Consider the following 18,394-nt stretch of genomic DNA (forward strand, 5'->3'; position numbering starts at 1 on the left):
TGCGTCCAGGCTACCGGCAGCGACTCCTCTGTCCCCCAGCGGATGGCTGCGGCTGCTCCTTTGGGCGATCGGCAGTGGCAAGGACTCCAAGGCAGCGCATCCCTCCTCCTTCCCTGGCTTTGGCACCAATGTAACACAGTTCAAATGGGCAAGGAGGAAGTGGGAACCGGCTGAACAGTCAAAGTAATATTTTAATGAAAACTTCACAAACATAAACACACACCGAACTGCCGCATCCTGATAAGCCCGATTTGGGGCCGGGCGTGCGTAGTCACGGCCCGGCCCCGCCCTCCTCCACGTCACACACTGTTACTGCACTCCTGGCATAGGCCAGACCCTCAGTCACCTCTCAGATTACATACATGTTACTTGCACCTTATAGTAAAAGAAAAATAGAAAATGTATTAATATCATAACAGTAAATGTGGACTATAAAAGATGAGGTATAACTTGTAAAAATAAAAGAATTTTGAAAATCCACCCCTTCACTCCTCCGCAATGAAAGCTCAATGTAAAACAAGGAATTCGTTAAGTAAGTTTTATTCCAAAACAAAACAAAACAAACAAACACCTTCCACTTAAATTGAATAAGTGATCAATAAAATATAAACTCACATGTAAATTTGTTCTCCAAACATACTTAAACACATAGGAAAATAAAAAACAAAACAAAAAATTCTCCAAACAATTAATCATGGGTTCTTTCATTTAGAAATCAAGACTTTACAGTGTGTAATTTAAGATCGTTCAAAATTTCCAAGTAAAGAGCAATTTCCTCTTTAAAACAAAAATACTTTTAATTTTTGGTAATTTAAAATCACTTCTTTTGACTTAACCCCTGTACCTAAACTGAAGCTGTTTCTTATTTCCTTTATTTTCTCAGGCTTTATCTAAAACCTCATAAAAATGGGAATGTGAAAACACATAAAAACTTGAAGAGTTTAAAAATTCTTCTGGAATTTTACCAAACACCATTTCCATAATAAAAGGGAAAATTACCATAATGAGTGTAACATAAACATCAAGGCAACATATAATGTTAACACTCTGGATCTCATAAACTGGACCTGACAGAACGTAAAACTGAAGAATGTGAAGTTTTCACAGTTAAGGTTTGCTTTTCATACTCAAGTTACAAAACAGAATTTGGTTTTGGAAACATTTTACATATTAGTCAGTTTCACCCTTTTTTTTTTTTTTTTACTAATTTCTCTTTCCCATTTCTTAAACAATTCTGTTTAAATTGTTATAAACAAACAAGACAAGCAATCTTAATCTTTAGTCACCACCATGTTTTCTTTTTTCTTTTTTTTTTTTTTTTATTCTTCATTACTATTAAATGGACATGAGTTCAATAAAAGCATAAGTAAAAGTAATAAATCATCTTTCAATCTAAATTATTCATTGTACAAACATTCCAAGGTTTGTTTAATACTAACAGTCTCCCAAGTCAGGCACTCCTTTGTCTGCAACGGCTCTAAAACTTTACCCCCAAAACCAGTCTATAAATAATAATCTTCTACACAGGGTATGATCCCCTGATGGCATAGTGACAGAATGCTTGGTATTTAACACTGTGATAAGCTGTTTTAGAAAAGCGTTTATTAAAATGCAGTCGGGTTGAGTGGAACTCACAAAAGTTTTTTTGGGCAGGTTTCTTCTAGACCACCCCTTCCTGATGCTTTCAACCTAAAAGCATCCATCCACTTCCTTAACCGTTATCACACCTCACTTCTTTGGCAGGTTTCCAGGGCAGTGAAGTAAGAATTCTAAAACTGAACTCATGTACAGATCATACATTTCCATTCAGGTTTTATTTCTGCTACTTTAGCAAATGTCACAAAAGACCATGTATCATGGTGGGGACTTACATCAGACCAAAAAAAAAAAATGGGTAACCTCTGTCAAACTTCTAGGAAGCTTAATTTAAAAACATCACCTTAATTCAATAATAGTCTCTAGATTGTTCTGAACCTACATTTATTCTTTCAGATGAACATTCAACTGAATTCCTTATCTTTAGTTTAAACATTTAACTTAAAATGTTCCTCTGAATATAAAATCTTTAATCATGTTGAGGAAAGCTGTTTGACTCTTTCATATCACTGTATCTAACATTATTGTCAATCACATCATATAAATTTGTGATGTGAAATACATATAAATTCAAAAGAAAATAAAACAATTTAGAGATTTGCCTTTAGCACACTTCAATTTTAGAACCTTCACTACTCTTGTGTTTCAAGCAGATGCTTATCAAACTTAGACTGAGAGTGTGAGAGAGAGTAGGGTGGCGGAGAAATTTGGAGGGGGACATTCCACTCTCTCATGCTGTTTCTAATCTTGTTACAGTTGTTTCTTCTTTTCATTTAGTTTTTATCTAAAATGCAAAGTGCTTTAAATTAATTAATGCAACAGTATCATTACACCACAGAAATATATAACTCTCAGTATTAAACAGAGAAGTACATTTGTCTGGATGAACTCTGAGATGTCTGGCTGTATTTTGCAAACAGTATGGAAGGTGTTTTTGGAAGAAAGGGAGTAAGAGACAGCAATGGATAGACAGAGTAAGAAAACATTGATAGGGAGATGAGAGAGAAAGAAAGGGGAGAGTGAAAAAACAGACCTCAGGTTTGTAATTACACATATAATTTGGTAGGCTATTTTCATTCTATAGGCTTAGATTGTTTTGTTATTTCAAAAGATACATATAGACTGACAATACTATAATGACTCATTAGATGTGATTAGAATAACTGAACATTATAGTGTAATAGTACTACAACTGATGGTGTAAATTTACCCAATATTTTGTAATTCCATACTCTATAAAGGAAGTCTATAAAGAAAGGTTCACACCATTTTGTCTGGACAAAGAGCTGAATGAAATCATTAAAATTACTGACAATATTTCATTGTCCTGTAAGTGATTTTTATGACATGCAGAAAACTTTTTGGCATTTTTTTATGTCTGTCAGTCATTCTGTGCATTCACAGGGAAGCCCATTTATGGACAGAAGGAAGCAGAGAGCCTCAGTTTGACAGCTGATGTCAGTTTGTTTTGGCAACTAATGTCAATGTCATTTTCTAACATCAAACTGCATGTTTACTTTATTTTTCTCACCTGTGACATAAAATACAATCCTGACCTGTCCTATCTGTGATTGAAATGGTCTCCTAAGATGCTGTCATGTTAAAAGAACTTAGACTTTTCAAAAAAATTCATTATTTTCCATTCGTTGAACTGAGTCTAGATTTTTAAAAGCAAGAACGCGTTGTGTCTTTACGTCACCTATGCTGCATACAGTATGAGTCAAAGATTAGGCAAGGTTAATAATGTAAAAGATTTAAGGCTAAATATTCAGAGGGAGGTTTAGACAATAAAGTAAAATAAAACAAAACGCTGCCAGCAAGTCACAAGCACTCATCGTTAATTGTTAACAATGGCTGTTATTGTACAGTATTGGATTTTTCTCAGTAAATTACACTGAGCCCCATACAAAGTTCGATAGTCATCATCAGTGCAAGAATAGTCGGGGTATAGTGCATGTTTGTTAACAGGCAGCTCTTTGTTATTGAGTTGTACAAAGTGAGCTTGCCAGCTTTGGAGAAATGTAGACAACTGAGGACAGACTTTTGTGCTGTATGAGCATCCAAGTCCTCTTTGCAAGTTATTTAAATGTTCAGAATATAAAGTTTTACATTATATGTCTCCTTAAACCTGCGACTGAAAAACAATATCACCAGTACAAACAGTTGGTGAACAAAATTCTGTGAGAGAAGTTGAGTGATAAAAATTTGATTTACCAATTTATTTCAATTTTTGCACCTTTTATTTATTTAAGTCTTAGAGTGATCATTGTGTAGTTTGATTAAATGTGATTGTGAATTGTGTATAAAAATTAAACAATTAAATAATTAAACAAAATGTATAAAGAAATATAAAGTTGGGTATCGTCGGCATAACAGTGGAACCTTATTCCATGATTTCTGATAATATCTCCCAGGGGAAGCATGTATAAGGAGAAAAGAAGAGGCCCTAAAACTGGTCCCTGTGACACTTCATACTTAAGTTTTGTTTTATTTGACAATTCCTCGTTTACACATACAAAGTGGTAGCGGTCTGATAAATAGGACCTAAATCATGCTAATGCAAGTCCATTAATGCCAACATAATTCTCCAGTCTATTCAAGAGAATGTCTTGGTCTATCGTGTCAAAGGCAGCACTAAGATCTAAAAACACTAGAAGAGAAATGCAATCACTTATTAAGATGTGTAAAATTCGGGGATCTCTTGATACCAAGCCAAGGTCAGGTAGACCAAAAAAAGATTTCAGCCACAACTGCCAGAAGAATTGTTTGGGATACAAAGAAAAACCCACAGGTAACCTCAGGAGAAATACAGGCTGCTCTGGAAAAAGACGGTGTGGTTGTTTCAAGGAGCACAATTCAGCGATACTTGAACAGACATGAGCTGCATGGTCGAGCTGCCAGAAAGAAGCCATTACTGCACCAATAGCACAAAAAAGCCCAGTTACAATATGCCCGACAACACCATGACACGCCTCACAGCTTCTGGCACACTGTAATTTGGAGTGACGAGACAAAATAGAGCTTTATGGTCACAACCATAAGCGCTATGTTTGGAGAGGGGTCAACAAGGCCTATGGTGAAAAGAATACCATCCCTACCTTGAAGCATGGTGATGGCTCACTGATGTTTTGGGGGTGTGTGAGCTCTAAAGGCACGAGGAATCTTGTGAAAATTGATAGCAAGATGAATGCAGCATGTTATCAGAAAATACTGGCAGACAATTTTCATTCTTCTGCACGAAAGCTACACATGGGACGCTCTTGAACTTTCCAGCATGACAATGACCCTAAGCACAAGGCCAAGTTGACCCTCCAGTGGTTACAGCAGAAAAAGATGAAGATTCTTGAGTGGCCATCACAGTCTCCTGGCCTTAATATCATCGAGCCAATCTGGGGAGATCTCAAATGTGTGGTTCATGCAAGACGACCAAAGACTTTGCATGACCTGGAGGCATTTTGCCAAGACGAATGGGCAGCTATACCACCTGCAAGAATTTGGGGCCTCATAGACAACTATTACAAAAGACTGAATGCTGTCATTGATGCTAAAGGGGGCAATACACAGTATTAAGAACTAAGGGTATGCAGACTTTTGAACAGGGGTCATTTCATTTTTTTCTTTGTTGCCATGTTTTGTTTTATGATTGTGCCATTCTGTTGACCTACAGTTGAATATGAATCCCATAAGAAATAAAAGAAATGTGTTTTGCCTGCTCACTCATGTTTTCTTTAAAAATGGTACATATATTACCAATTCTCCAAGGGTATGCAAACTTTTGAGCACAACTATATATACCAATTTTCTGTAGAAATGAACATAGTTGGGAGGACACTACCTTTTCTAGTATTTTCGACATAAATGGTAGATTTGAAATCGGTCTGTAATTAACCAATTCTCAAGGATCAAGCAGAAGCTTCTTAAGCGATTTGATAACTGCCATTTTTAAGTTTCTTGGGACATGTCCTAAGGATAGCGAGGAATTAATAATATTAAGAAGAGGTTCTGAGATTACAGGGAATACCTCTTTTAAGAGCTTAGTTGGTATTGGATCTAACATACATGTTGTGGCTTTTGATTTTTTGATAAGTTTTGTTAGCTGTTCATGAACTATGACAGCGAAGGATTGAAATTGCTCGTGAGGAAAATTATGAGACACTGTTTTCTGAGGTGTTGTGACAGTGACACGCCTCACAGGGCCTATTTTACTCTTGGCCCTAGAGGCAGGGTTGGGAGAGTTACTTTTGAAATGTATTCCATTACAGATTACAGAATACATGCTGTAAAATGTCATTTGTAACGTATTTCATTAGATTACTCAAGGTCAGTAACGTATTCTAAATTCTTTGGATTACTTCTTCAGCACTGGTAGATTTTTGTTCACTTGTTTTGACTATAAAAACTCTGCCAGTACAGTAAGACAAAATACACGTTAAAAATACATTCTCTGAAAAACCTAAATATCTTATTCAGTGTTGTTTCTAAAACAAGATAAATCAAATTGATCTTGTTTTAAGGATTTGTTGATATTTTTACAGGAAAACAATATAAAAATTATTATCAAGAATAAGATTTTTGCCCTAATATCAAAGGTCTTACTAGAAAAAAGAAATAGTGATCCAACGTGTATTTTCTTGATAAAAAAAATATGATTGTGCCTGGTAACATGTGCATGTAAAATGGCTAGAAATAGCATTTTAGCTTTGCATAAAGCTGACAATTTACACAAGGTTTATTTCTATCTCTTGTGATCCAAACTTACTTCAAACTTACTTCTCTGTCTGCTCGTATGAATGTGACACATCATAAGAAAGTGTTTCACCACTGATCAAATGCACTTTGGATCGCATCATTTATATGTATACATTTTTCCATCTGAAAGGACTAAATATTAAATGAAACAAATGACAATAAAATGCAAAGTAATCTCTTCAGTAATCAAAATACATTTTGAATGTAACTGTATTCTAATTACCAATGATTTAAACTGTAACTGTAGTGGAATACAGTTACTTATATTTTGTATTTTAAATAAGTATTCCCGTTACTTGTATTTCGTTACTCCCCAACCCTGCCTAGAGGTCTGTGCAAAGTTAAAAAAAAGAAACATTTGACTCATTTGACATTTGTGTAAATGGTTGTATATTCTGCAATTCTGAAATTGTTCATATCATATGACAGATTTCCTCATTCTGAACAACTTTGCCTCTAGAACCATTGGTGTCAATCAAATAGTTTGTGAAGTATTTGAGATTATTTAAAAAAAACTACTTTTGCAAACTAGTCCTGAGTTGTTCACTTGACTTTAACAAAACCATTGCAGTAAAATTCTTAACAGGGTGATTAAAATATATGGTTGTGGCCTAGTTCACCCAAAGCCTGTAATTCCTAAATGATTTTCATAAAATTTAGTACACTGATGCAACGTGATCCTGAAAAAGCATGCAAAAGTTGGTGGAGATCGGACATTATGTGGCACTATAACTGTCAGAAATTTGACAATGGCCATATCTCCTTTAACTAATGTTTCTAAAAAACTATGCTGCTTTATCTCTGTTTTAGGTACTAACATATTCTCTGATTAATACTTAATATATTTTAATGCATGCTCTTAAAGGCCCTAAAGTGCTTGAACCCTGTTAATTGCTGTTTACAGCTATATTTATTAATGTATTAATATTATTACCCTCCTTTTGTTATGTTTAATGATTACCGTAATTACATTAAGCTAAATAACATCTATGGGATATGCTCTCCAAATAAATGTTATATTATTTTTGTTATTTCATTTGCTGTTGTGGGAGCTAAATTGTAAATGTATTAACTTCCCAGATCCAAATAATTTGAGTCATGTTTGTGATTTGTGGTTTAATATTCTTTAGCAATATTTGGAATTCCTACTTCAATATTGGAGATTGGAGTCTGTTTTGTTTGCGTGCAGAAATTGTGCTCTTATGTATTTCCTGAAATAATGCAGTTGCAACAGTAACAATATTTCAGCTCATGTTTATGAGTGATCATTTAAGGTTTGTTAAAATTCTAAATATCTTTCTCTCTACAGTAATGTAACACCTCGTCCTTCATTGAAGATTCCACAAAAACGCCCAGATACTTCAAAACCTTGCAAGGGATGCAGGTATGTAAAGCATGCTTGTATTATGCTTACCCTAATTTTAAAGTACTTCATTGGCATGATTGCTTTACATATAACATTGTCAAAGCATTAAAACACATAACAAAAGCAGTGACAAGAAAAATAAAAAAAATCCTAATAACAGTAGTAATGATAAAAATAAAACAAGGTGCTAGGAATATTAATAATAAAAATTATAATATCAATGCACAATGTACAATCAAGTAAAATAAAAAAAACTTTAATAAACATAAGTAATACTGTAACAGATCTACACAGTCCATCTTTAAATATGATGATCAAAGCAGTGATTGTTGTCTGAGGGTGAGTGAACCCTGCATTTGATTTGTTTCTTCTGTAATGAAAACAAAAAAATATATATATATCATTTTTTAAATCAACCAAATGTGCATATATTTGGCTTTTTTTTTTTTTTTTTGGTGTACATGCTTATTGACTAGGGTATATAGCATGTGAATGTGCATTTGATCTTTATCTTATCAACTGGAAAAATATAGCATGAGGTTTGATAGTTTTCTTTTAAGTATTTATCTCTTGCATCTTTAAACATATCACAGTGAAGGAGAGAGTGTGACTTGTATGGCTAGACGAGATCTTGTTGGCCTTAAACTTGTGTTATTTGAAATATATTGATTAGCTTAGAAATACTGTATCTTCGGAAATATTTGCACTTAAGTTATAAACAATCTGGCAGTCACCAAATGTAAACCCTCAGAAGACTCAAAAACACTGCACAAATTCTAAACTTTAAGATTATTCATTAGCCAAATTAGAAGTTCTATAGTATCTTTATTTTTTATTGTCCAGTTTTACCTCAAGGCTAGAATTGTATTATTTGTGTATTATTATGTATTCATTGCTTATTTTTTTATATTACTTTCATTTCTGCTTTATAAAAGAAATGACATGATATTTTCATTTTTAGATCAACGTGTGTTTTATGTTTCTACCTTTTTGTATTCATGCTATACCGAACAATCTTCTGTATATGGTTGTTAGTCATTTTAGACTACATGTCATTTCTAAAAGATATTTCATCCTGCATGTGCGTTTCATTTTTTCAGAGACAGTGCATTAATTGCTAAAGCACTGGAGAGTTACTCTAACGGATGGACAAAACAGGAGGCAAACTTTAAAAGTTTCAGGTAAAACGTAGCCAAGAGAAAACCATGAGCTGTTTTCATAAAGGTTAAAATGTACCTGTCAGTTACCTTGTTGTATAAAAACACTGTATTGTTAATTATGGATCATAGCCTGGATTTCTTTAGAGATGAACATACTAAGGAAATGATTACTTAAGGTTATATTTTGCCCTGTCTTAATGTTCCCAATTGATAAAAACAGATCCCAAATCAGTTACTATTTAGGAATGCCCTATAATGTTTAAGTGTTTTTGTTTCATTCCAGGTCATTACTAAACAGCAAGTGCCATGCTGTGTCCAAAGCCGTAGTCACACAGAATAACACACCTGTGGGGTCAAGTGTTCTCTATGATGGAGAGAAGAGAAAGCCACTGCAGGTGACACAAGCCCTGTTCAGCATCTTGGCTAAGGTAGTGTGTGATCAAAATATGTTATAATATTAAAAGAAACATACTTGCATAAAAGCAAATGCTGCATGCATAATACACCATTTACATTTTCTCTCTCTCTCTCTCTCTCTGTGTATGTGTATAGGAACAGCCCTTTGGAAATGCAACATGGGAGTCCTGTGCTGTGGTAGGAAATGGAGGTATTTTGGTCAATAGCAGCTGTGGAGAGGAAATTAATTCAGCCCAGTTTGTCATCAGGTCAGGATCAAATCACTCTACATAAATCAATCAATCCTAATATTAGTAGTATGTACAAAAAAGCAGGTATAAAAATAAAATAGGTGCATAAAGCTGAAGTGTGTAATTTCTGCAGCACTAGTGTCACCAAACACTATGGCCGAGTTCACAATGGCATACTACTCTTACTATACTGCTTTCAATCAGCTAATGGCTTACTTATAGTTGTCTCTGCATATTCAGCTGGGTAGGAGAAAGTTAAAACTTCAGCTTTAAAACTAATTGATGTGGCTGTAAAAAAAAAACTAATCTCTCTCTTTAGATTTCTTATCAGTTTCTTATCTTATCAATTATTAATGGCCTAATTAACCTTTGCCCACATGTGTATTCGTAGATGTAACCTTCCCCCACTGGGGAACCAATATGAGCAAGATGTGGGCAACAAAACAAACTTGGTGACTGCAAATCCCAGCATCCTCTATGAAAAGTAAGACTGTGACTTTGTCTATAGATGTGCTAGAAACAATATAATTGGTGTATGAGATAAAGACTTAAGCGAACATGGCTGACATTTATGGATTCTCCTTAAAAGAATAGTTCACCCAAAGCTGAAAATATGGCATAATTTACAGAATGTTTAGGCAGAATGTTATCCTCAGTCACCATTCACTTTCATTGTATGGAAAAAAAGATGCAATGAAAGTGAATGGTGACTGATGCTTACATTCTACCTAACATCTCATTTTAAAATCTGGCCATCTGATTCCTTCCTGTTTGCAAACCCAAGTCAAGTAAAACTGTGACAGCACTCCCAGTAATTAGATGAATAATTGGACTGCTTATCAGAGAATAGTGGAAATTTAGCTTCTGAGGGAACATAGTTTTTGATCTGACAATGTAAAGCCAGTAAACCCTGTAACTCATGATATGCAAAAGCGTTACAGAAATTGACTGTTGACTAATGTTGGGTAAGTACTAAACAAAAGCAATCCACTACAAATTACTAGTTACTTCTCTAAAATGGTCTAAAATCATGGAAAAGTAATCACATTACTAATTACTTTACGTTTAGGTTACTTTCTAAAATGCAGATTCCGCTCAACGAATTAAAAATATACAGTATTTCCTCGTTCATTATCGCACACAATTCATATACTAAACATTTCGGGCTCTATTTTGTGAGTACGCAAAGCGCAGTGCAATGCGCTACGACTGTGCACAACGTCTTATCTAATTTTCGTGAGAGCGCTAATTCTAAGTGCAATTTTCATGCCAGCGCAAATTGCCGTGGGTGGGAGTTTTTGCGCCACTTTGGGTTTAGGTGCGCAAACTGTGGGTGTGTTGTATGTTAATGAAGTGGTGCAAAGCGCAATTAGCTATTTTCCTAAGAATTTGGTCGTTGAACTAAGACGTTTCAATACCACCTCTTAACTCAGCACAAAGTCCAAATTTAGTTATTTCACCAGCAGGTGGTAATAAAGTTCATGTCCAAATTCTGAAAGTACAGAACATCAAATAATGTCCTTAATGATTGCTGTTGAAGCCATTCATTGAATCAAAAAATTATGAGATTTGTATTACATTTTCTAGAGGTCATGGTTTATTTTTTTCAATTATTATTATTATTTTTATAATAAAAGCCACTGCAAAAGGGGCCAGTGGAAGAAGGAGAGAGTAAAATGTTTGGATTTGGTATTTTTTTTAATCCACTTCATTACTTTGATTATATTTTAGTTTCGATTGAAGTGTACTTTGAAATTAGAAATATTTTTGGTTTAATTTTTTTGTGTTTCAATAAATTAACAAAATTGTTCAAAATCAGTGTCGACTGTTGAAAGTGAAGTGCTTGCCGATACAATCACTGTTAATACTAGCCATGATTTGTGTGTCAGTAGATGAAAATGATTAATACTTATTCATAAGTATAAGGAGCCTACATCCATATTATGAACCACATTTTCTACCTGTATTAATGGAACGTGTCCCATTTAACAAAGACGCACAAAATAATGTAAATCCATATTTTTATGCTTCTTTTTTTTTTCTCCCCTTTTCTCCCCAATTTGGAATGCCCAATTCCCAGTGCGCTCTAAGTCCTCTTGGTGGCATAGTGGCTCATCTCAATCCGGGTGGCAGAGGAGGAATTTCAGTTGCCTCCGTGTCTGAGACTGTCAATCCACGCATCTTATCACGTGGCTTGTTGATTTCACCAAACCCACTTGCATCTACACTTAGCGCACACTTGCACGAAAATACCAATACTTCATGGCCATGCTCATTGACTTTGCGCTTATGAGTTAAGGCATTGCGCTATGCTTAGCGCTTGCACGCTTAAAATAGGGCCCTAGATGTTTTTCCCTAACAAGGACTACAGCTGTTACAGAAACACAAACAGACATGCATAGAGGGAAATTGGGGTAAGATTTTTACATATGTTGTCTCCTATTCAAGGAAAAATTAAAAAGAGGTAAAATGAATAGAGCTACCTTTATTTCAAGGTGTCTGCTATAATTTGAAATTATAAACATGAGTCTGTGACAGAAAGCCACAAACATATGGCCTTTGGATCAATGAAGTCTATATTGGGTCAAGTTGCCCCAGGTTAGGGGTAAGTTGCTCCTTGTCAGTGGGTAAGATGAGCCATCTGAGGGTAAGTTGACCAAATAAATTTTTCCAGTGAAACACTGACTAAATTCCACAAATTATTTTTAATCTATAATTTCTAATCTATAATCTATTTATTTATTTATTTATTTATTTATTATAATCTTCTTCTTTACTCTTGTACACTGAGGATTGTTGGAAACATTATAAACAGAACAGTTAGTTATTAGAACAAATTTGTTTCAGTAAAAGCCATTTCAGCTTTACCCAGACTGTTCGGTGGAAAAAAGCACCTAACTTCAGGGCTAATATTGTGCTAATCAAATCATGGGTATTTATACACTGGATATACACCATTATGGATGATATGTCATTTTGTACCTGAATAAATTTGCTTTGGTACAACAATCAGTAAAGCTCAAATGTATAAAAATGATTAACATACTTCCCTCTTTCCTATGCGCTTTCCTCAGCCAGATAGAAATGATGGATACTTCCTGCTTACAAGGTCACATGACAAAACATATGTACAGTTTCCTAGATACATGGGGTGGGTCAACTTACCCACAGGCTCATCCTACTCCACTCTCCCCTACAGTTTTAAATGTATTCTACATAAATAATATTGTTTTAGAAATATGTGCCCCAAGTAATGTACTTAAAAGTAACTTACTTAATTGAAAGTCAGTAACTGTAATTTAATTACAAGAATTTTAAATGTTAATGCATTACACCACTTAAAACTGCAAAACTGCTGTTTAAATTGAGACAAATGTAAGAAAAATCCACCCACAGGAATTACATTCGTAACACATAACCAGAAGTTGATTTGCCTAGAATAACAGTCCCATCGCTAAAAAGACAATTTAGTAAAATTTTATAGTTCAAATAATTCAAATATTTGTATGGGAAAATTAATAGAAAGGCTTCAACAACCATGCACACTGTACATTTTGTGCTTTTAAGCTCTCCGGAATACCTTATCCCATAGACCTTTATTGTTAAAGGGATAGTTCACCCAAAAATTAAAAATCTCTCATCATTTACTCACCCTCATGCCATCCCAGATGTGTATGACTTCCTTTCTTCTGCTGAACACAAACAAAGATTTTTAGAAGAATATCTCAACTCTGTGAGTCTATACAATGCAAGTGAATGGTGACCAGAACTCCAAAAAGGAGATAAAGTAATCATAAAAGTAATCCATACGACTCCAGTTGTTTAATCAATGTCTTCTGAGGCGATCCAGTTGGTTTTGGGTGAAAGACCAAAATGTAACTCCTTTTTCACTGTACATCTTGACAGCAGTCTTCTTGGCGATCATGATTTCGAGCTTGATAAGTGAAATCGAGCTTGAACTCATGATCGTGCCTAGAGACTGCAATGACAAGATGTAAAGACAAAAAGGATATTGTCATTTGGTCTGTTTCTCACCCAAACCAATTAGATCTCTTTGGAAGACATTGATTAAACCACTGGAGTCTTATGGATTAATTTTATGCTGCTTTTATGTGCTTTTTGGAGCTTCAAAGTTTTGGTCACTATTCAATTGCATTGTATGGACCTACAGAGCTGAGATATTCTTCTAAAAATCTTCATTTGTATTCAGCAGAAGAAAGAAAGTCATACACATCTGGGATGGCATGATGGTGAGTAAATAATGAAAGAATTTTCACTTTTGGGTGAACTCTCCCTTTAATGCATTACTGTAAACAAGAGTTTTGCTTGTTTTTACCAAACAAGTCAAAAACATTTTCTGTGGTAAACAACAGTATGTCACAGATGCTGTTGATAGAGCTTAATTTGTACCTGAAACATTCCTTTGACCCTTTTCAGTTCATGGTTACAGTTATCATAAGACAAAATATAAAAGTGAAACCTAATCTATGTCTCTCTTTCCCTTCTGTTTTCTACCCAGGTACAGTGGACTGATGGAGCGTCGTCGGCCGTTTGTGGAAAGCCTTCGTCCTTACGGACAAGCATTATTGCTGCTTCCTGCCTTCTCCTATGGCCATAACACGCCTGTATCCCTGCGTGCCTTTTACACACTGGAGGACTTTGGCAGTGATAGGCCGCTGCCTGTTTTCCTGAACCCGGAGTACTTGAGGAGACTGACGAAGTTCTGGCGTGAGCAAGGCCTTAAGTCAGTTCGTCTCAGCACAGGAATCATCATGGCTAGTTTAGCACTAGAGATTTGCACCAACGTTCATTTATACGGCTTTTGGCCTTTCAACAAACATCCACATGACAATCAATTGATCACCAACCATTATTACGATAATCGGGAGAGCAAGAAAAACGTGCACTCCATGCCGACTGAGTTTGAACATTTACTGAAACTCCACAAGCAAGGTGTGGTTCGCATACACCTGGGGGAGTGTCAGCCCACTCACAGCTAAAACATAAGCCGAGAAGCAAACGATGCCTTACTTAATGTACATCAGAGTATGTACACCTACACAATATACCTCTTCAGTTGAGAAAGGACTTCAAGATTTAGATGCAAACCTGCAAGGCTGAACTTTTTTGTTCGTTGTTGAGCAAATTATAGACTTACTGGACATGTAAGTTTATGTGTTAGTTCTGCCAGGAAGACTCTCAGAAGTAAGCTACATGTGGGAATTTTACGAAGAGGTGTCCAGGTCACATTAACCCCAAAAATTTAAATTATTTTCTTTATGCAAAATTAAACATTTTATGCCTACTATTAGGACTCTTAAAGGAATATTCCAGGTTCAATACAAGTTAAGCTCAATCGACAGCATTTGTGGCCTTATATTGATTAAAACAAAAAATCATTTTGACTCGTCCCTCCTTTTCTTTAATAAAAGCAAAAGGTTATAGTTTTTTTTTTTTTTTATTATTATTATTGTGACATAATTGTCAGTAAAATTATGCTCAGTCTCATGCTCATTACTGTATCATATATATTTTTTAATTAATTTACAATTATTTATACATCATTGTAGCATTTGTTATACTGCCTGTAGTAAATTAAAAATTAACTGATTTTATTTAAAAAAGATATTATTGCAAAACTGATTAAAATTGTTTAACCCTAATAAGAATCATCATTAAAAATAATGAGCTAAATAATGTGCTTAATTTTCCTAAAATGCAAAAAACAAAAAATCCAAGGGTCCTAATTGTAGACTACATTTTCTTTATGCAAAATATGTTTTATTACCATTTTTTTTTCTTCTCTTTTGGTTTTGGGGTGAAATGTGACCTGGACTTATCTTGATGGGTTTTGTGAGATGCACCAACCCATAAGACAGGTATGATAAAGTACATCGCTCTGTCACTACATGTTAAATTCATTTTCGTTCCCAGTCTTTCTGGTAGAACCTGGCCACCTGGAAGAGTGGCTGGAAAGATGCAGCTGTGAATGTAAATGAATCTGTACTGCTGTGCGTACACACACTAAAAAAACATCTATGTACATGCACAACACATTTATCACGTTTTTAGTTATTTTGAGTAATCTTGCACATACACATACACAAATAGTTGCTGAAAATGAATGTAATGATTTTAGCCTCTGTGCTTTGAAGGAATTTAATTAAGAAAATGACTCCCAGAACAGCATCCTCCCTAAGCACCCTGAACACTCCCAAAGCTCTCTCTCCTTATTCATGCTTACTATTGGTGCTCTTTCGGTTCTTTCCTCTGTTTCATTCATCACAAGTGTCGGTTTGTCCTCATGAAACAATTATCAGTGGAAATGAATTTAATCTCAGGTGTGCTTTAGTAGCAGCACTGAATTTTAATTCTAGACTCCAGCTAGGAGATATCAGGAATGTCTGCATGTTTGGAAACTTGACATCACAGTCACAGTGGCAATGTTCGAAATGAAATACTGGTTTACTACTTACTGAATACTGTGCAGAATACACTGTATGCTCCCTGTTGATTGTTTTTAAATACTGTGTGAAACAGTAGGTATAATTCCAGACTAATGTAATTTTAAAAAACATGAAAATGTTGTAATTTTTTGTAGTCTGTTTAAATAATAAGTCAAGAAAGAGATGTTAAAAATCACAGCAGATATTATTTTCAGTTCATCCATCATTCTGAAAAAATGGATGTAGTTGGCCATCTGGGTATTCCATGCATACAGAAAATCTGCATACTGTGCACAGTATATATACTAAATATTGCAGCAATTATAGGAATAAGCTATTCCAATCATAGACAGTGTGTGGGGAAATAGGAATCATTGGTGTGGGTTAGCTTTACCGGGAGTGAGAAAACAGGTGTAAATAGAGGCAAACTCGAAAGGGCATGCAAAATTGGCACAATCTGAGCATGAAAGGGCTCTAATATGAAATGCTGTAATGTAAATAAAAAAAAAAATCTGTTTTGAATTATGAATTAAAAATATACATTTCAGAAAAAAATCCAAAGTTAATGTGTATTTTATTTGTTGAAGGAATATTCCGGGTTCAATACAAGTTAAGCTCAATCAACAGCATTTGTGGCATAATATTGATTACAACAAAAAAATAATATTTTTTTCCTTAAAAAAAGCAAAAATCTGGGTAAGGTTCTAGTTAGGCACTTACAATGGAAGTCAATGGGGCCAGTGCATAAACATGAAAATACTCATTCTTTCAAAGGAATAACCGCAAGATGTAAACAACATGCATGTAACATGATTTTAGTGTGATAAAATCACTTACTAACCTTTTCTGTGTAAAGTTACAGCCAATTTTACAACTTTGTTGCCATGATGATGTAATGTCAACAAACCATAAAATAACTGTAAAATGACGATTTAAACAACTTTACAGCTCAAATAATACATGAGTTTGAATAGAAGAATGAATATAATTGCTTTATAAAATTATATGCTTCACATTTCTGCCTTTTAATCCTCCAAAAATTGGCCCCATTCACTTCCATTGTAAGTATCTCAATTTAACCTCGATTTTAGCTTCTTCTTCTTTTTTTTTTAAAGATCCGGATGGACAAAACAAAATTATTATTATTTTTTTTTTGTGGTAATCAACATTATGCCATAAATGCTGTAGACTGAGCTCAAATTGTTGTGAACCCGGAATATTCCTTTTAAGATTTTTTTTTTCTTTTTCAGTTTTTATTAATTTCTTAATTTGTCTAGTTATTTGACAGAAGTCAAAACTCTTGACGAATCTTTCCATTTGAAGGTGAATAAAAAAAAAAATTAGCCATTCAACAATCAACAAAGGGAAAGACTGTCACAGCCCGGAGACTTCCCCAGCCTGAGTTTGGCAATGGGTGTATGTGGTGAGCAGGGCGGGGCACAGCGAGGTCCACCTGTGTGCCACACTGGTCTCGTGTTCCAGTGAGGGGCGGCGGGAGTATTTAAGGAGAGGAGACAGCGGCACACAGGGAGAGAGACGTATGAAGATGTATTTGTGTGTTCGACGTGTCTGCGGGAAAGCAGCACGTGGAGTTGTTTTATGTTATGTTTAAATGTAAAATAAATGTCTACATGTTGTCAAGCGGGTCCCAGATTCCTCCTTGCCCATCGTGTGAACTCGTTACAGTGAGATTGTAATGAAATAACCAAAACAAAATTTTATAAGTAGTTTGACGACTTTTTTCATTTGGTGTGAGAAATAGGCCTCAGATGGAACCATGTGACCTTTTCATGCTGATGCTTGAATATCTGCTTTGTATGTTTTCGGCACTGTCTTGAGCACAAAATTGAAATACTTGATAAGAATGTACTTCTGTAAGCGTGAGGAAACAACCCCATATGGGGGGGGGGGGGTTCAAGGTAAAGGGTGTAACCAGCCTTGTGTGACAAGAACCATATAACCCTCTGCTTTCCTTTAATAAATGGAAGAACTGCTTGTGACATTCTGTGTCCGTGTGTTTCTTCCCACCGGTGACTTCATCTCCTGATCGAAGAGTGACTGCGAGGAAGGCAGAATAAAGCATTCAAATCATATTTTACTAACAGTCTGGTGTCAGAAAGTGGGCTATCTCCGGACAGGGAAGATCTTTTATCTGCCTGTCTGTGAGATATCTATTAAATATTGTTATAAAACGATTCAAGTTAAACTCCTTGTATCTCTGCGATGGCCAGGATCCGTCTGTGGCACAACTGCGGTATGTGTCACTAGTCGCAGAACGATAATTCACAAAAACCACGGTCAGATCTCACGAAAGGTAAGGATCTTTGTTGTTGAAGACTGTTAAAAGGGCCAGTCCTGTGGATCAAGTGCGCGGATTTCACGAACAGTCAGTAGGAGTTTCACTGCTGCATTCAGTCTTCGTGATAGGAA

The 18,394-nt window shown here is 35.2% G+C and overlaps 1 protein-coding gene across 2 annotated transcripts in view; it reads left to right on the forward strand.

Annotated features, from left to right (window-relative positions):
• The window catches only part of LOC127451676 (alpha-2,8-sialyltransferase 8F-like), a 29,574-nt gene extending 11,621 nt beyond the window's left edge, over nucleotides 1-17,953 (forward strand). The window contains exons 2-7 of one of the 2 annotated variants that reach the window (XM_051716532.1): nucleotides 7,655-7,729; nucleotides 8,812-8,892; nucleotides 9,155-9,299; nucleotides 9,424-9,536; nucleotides 9,910-10,002; nucleotides 14,038-17,953. In XM_051716532.1, coding sequence (XP_051572492.1) covers nucleotides 7,655-7,729; nucleotides 8,812-8,892; nucleotides 9,155-9,299; nucleotides 9,424-9,536; nucleotides 9,910-10,002; nucleotides 14,038-14,518 — 988 coding nt within the window. In that variant the 3' untranslated portion in view covers nucleotides 14,519-17,953. The remainder of the gene's footprint in view (nucleotides 1-7,654; nucleotides 7,730-8,811; nucleotides 8,893-9,154; nucleotides 9,300-9,423; nucleotides 9,537-9,909; nucleotides 10,003-14,037) is intronic. The other variant, XM_051716533.1, reaches the window with a different exon arrangement.
• The last annotated feature ends 441 nt before the right edge of the window (nucleotides 17,954-18,394 follow it).

Source organism: Myxocyprinus asiaticus, chromosome 14, assembly GCF_019703515.2.
Source record: "Myxocyprinus asiaticus isolate MX2 ecotype Aquarium Trade chromosome 14, UBuf_Myxa_2, whole genome shotgun sequence".
Classification (NCBI taxonomy): domain Eukaryota; kingdom Metazoa; phylum Chordata; class Actinopteri; order Cypriniformes; family Catostomidae; genus Myxocyprinus; species Myxocyprinus asiaticus.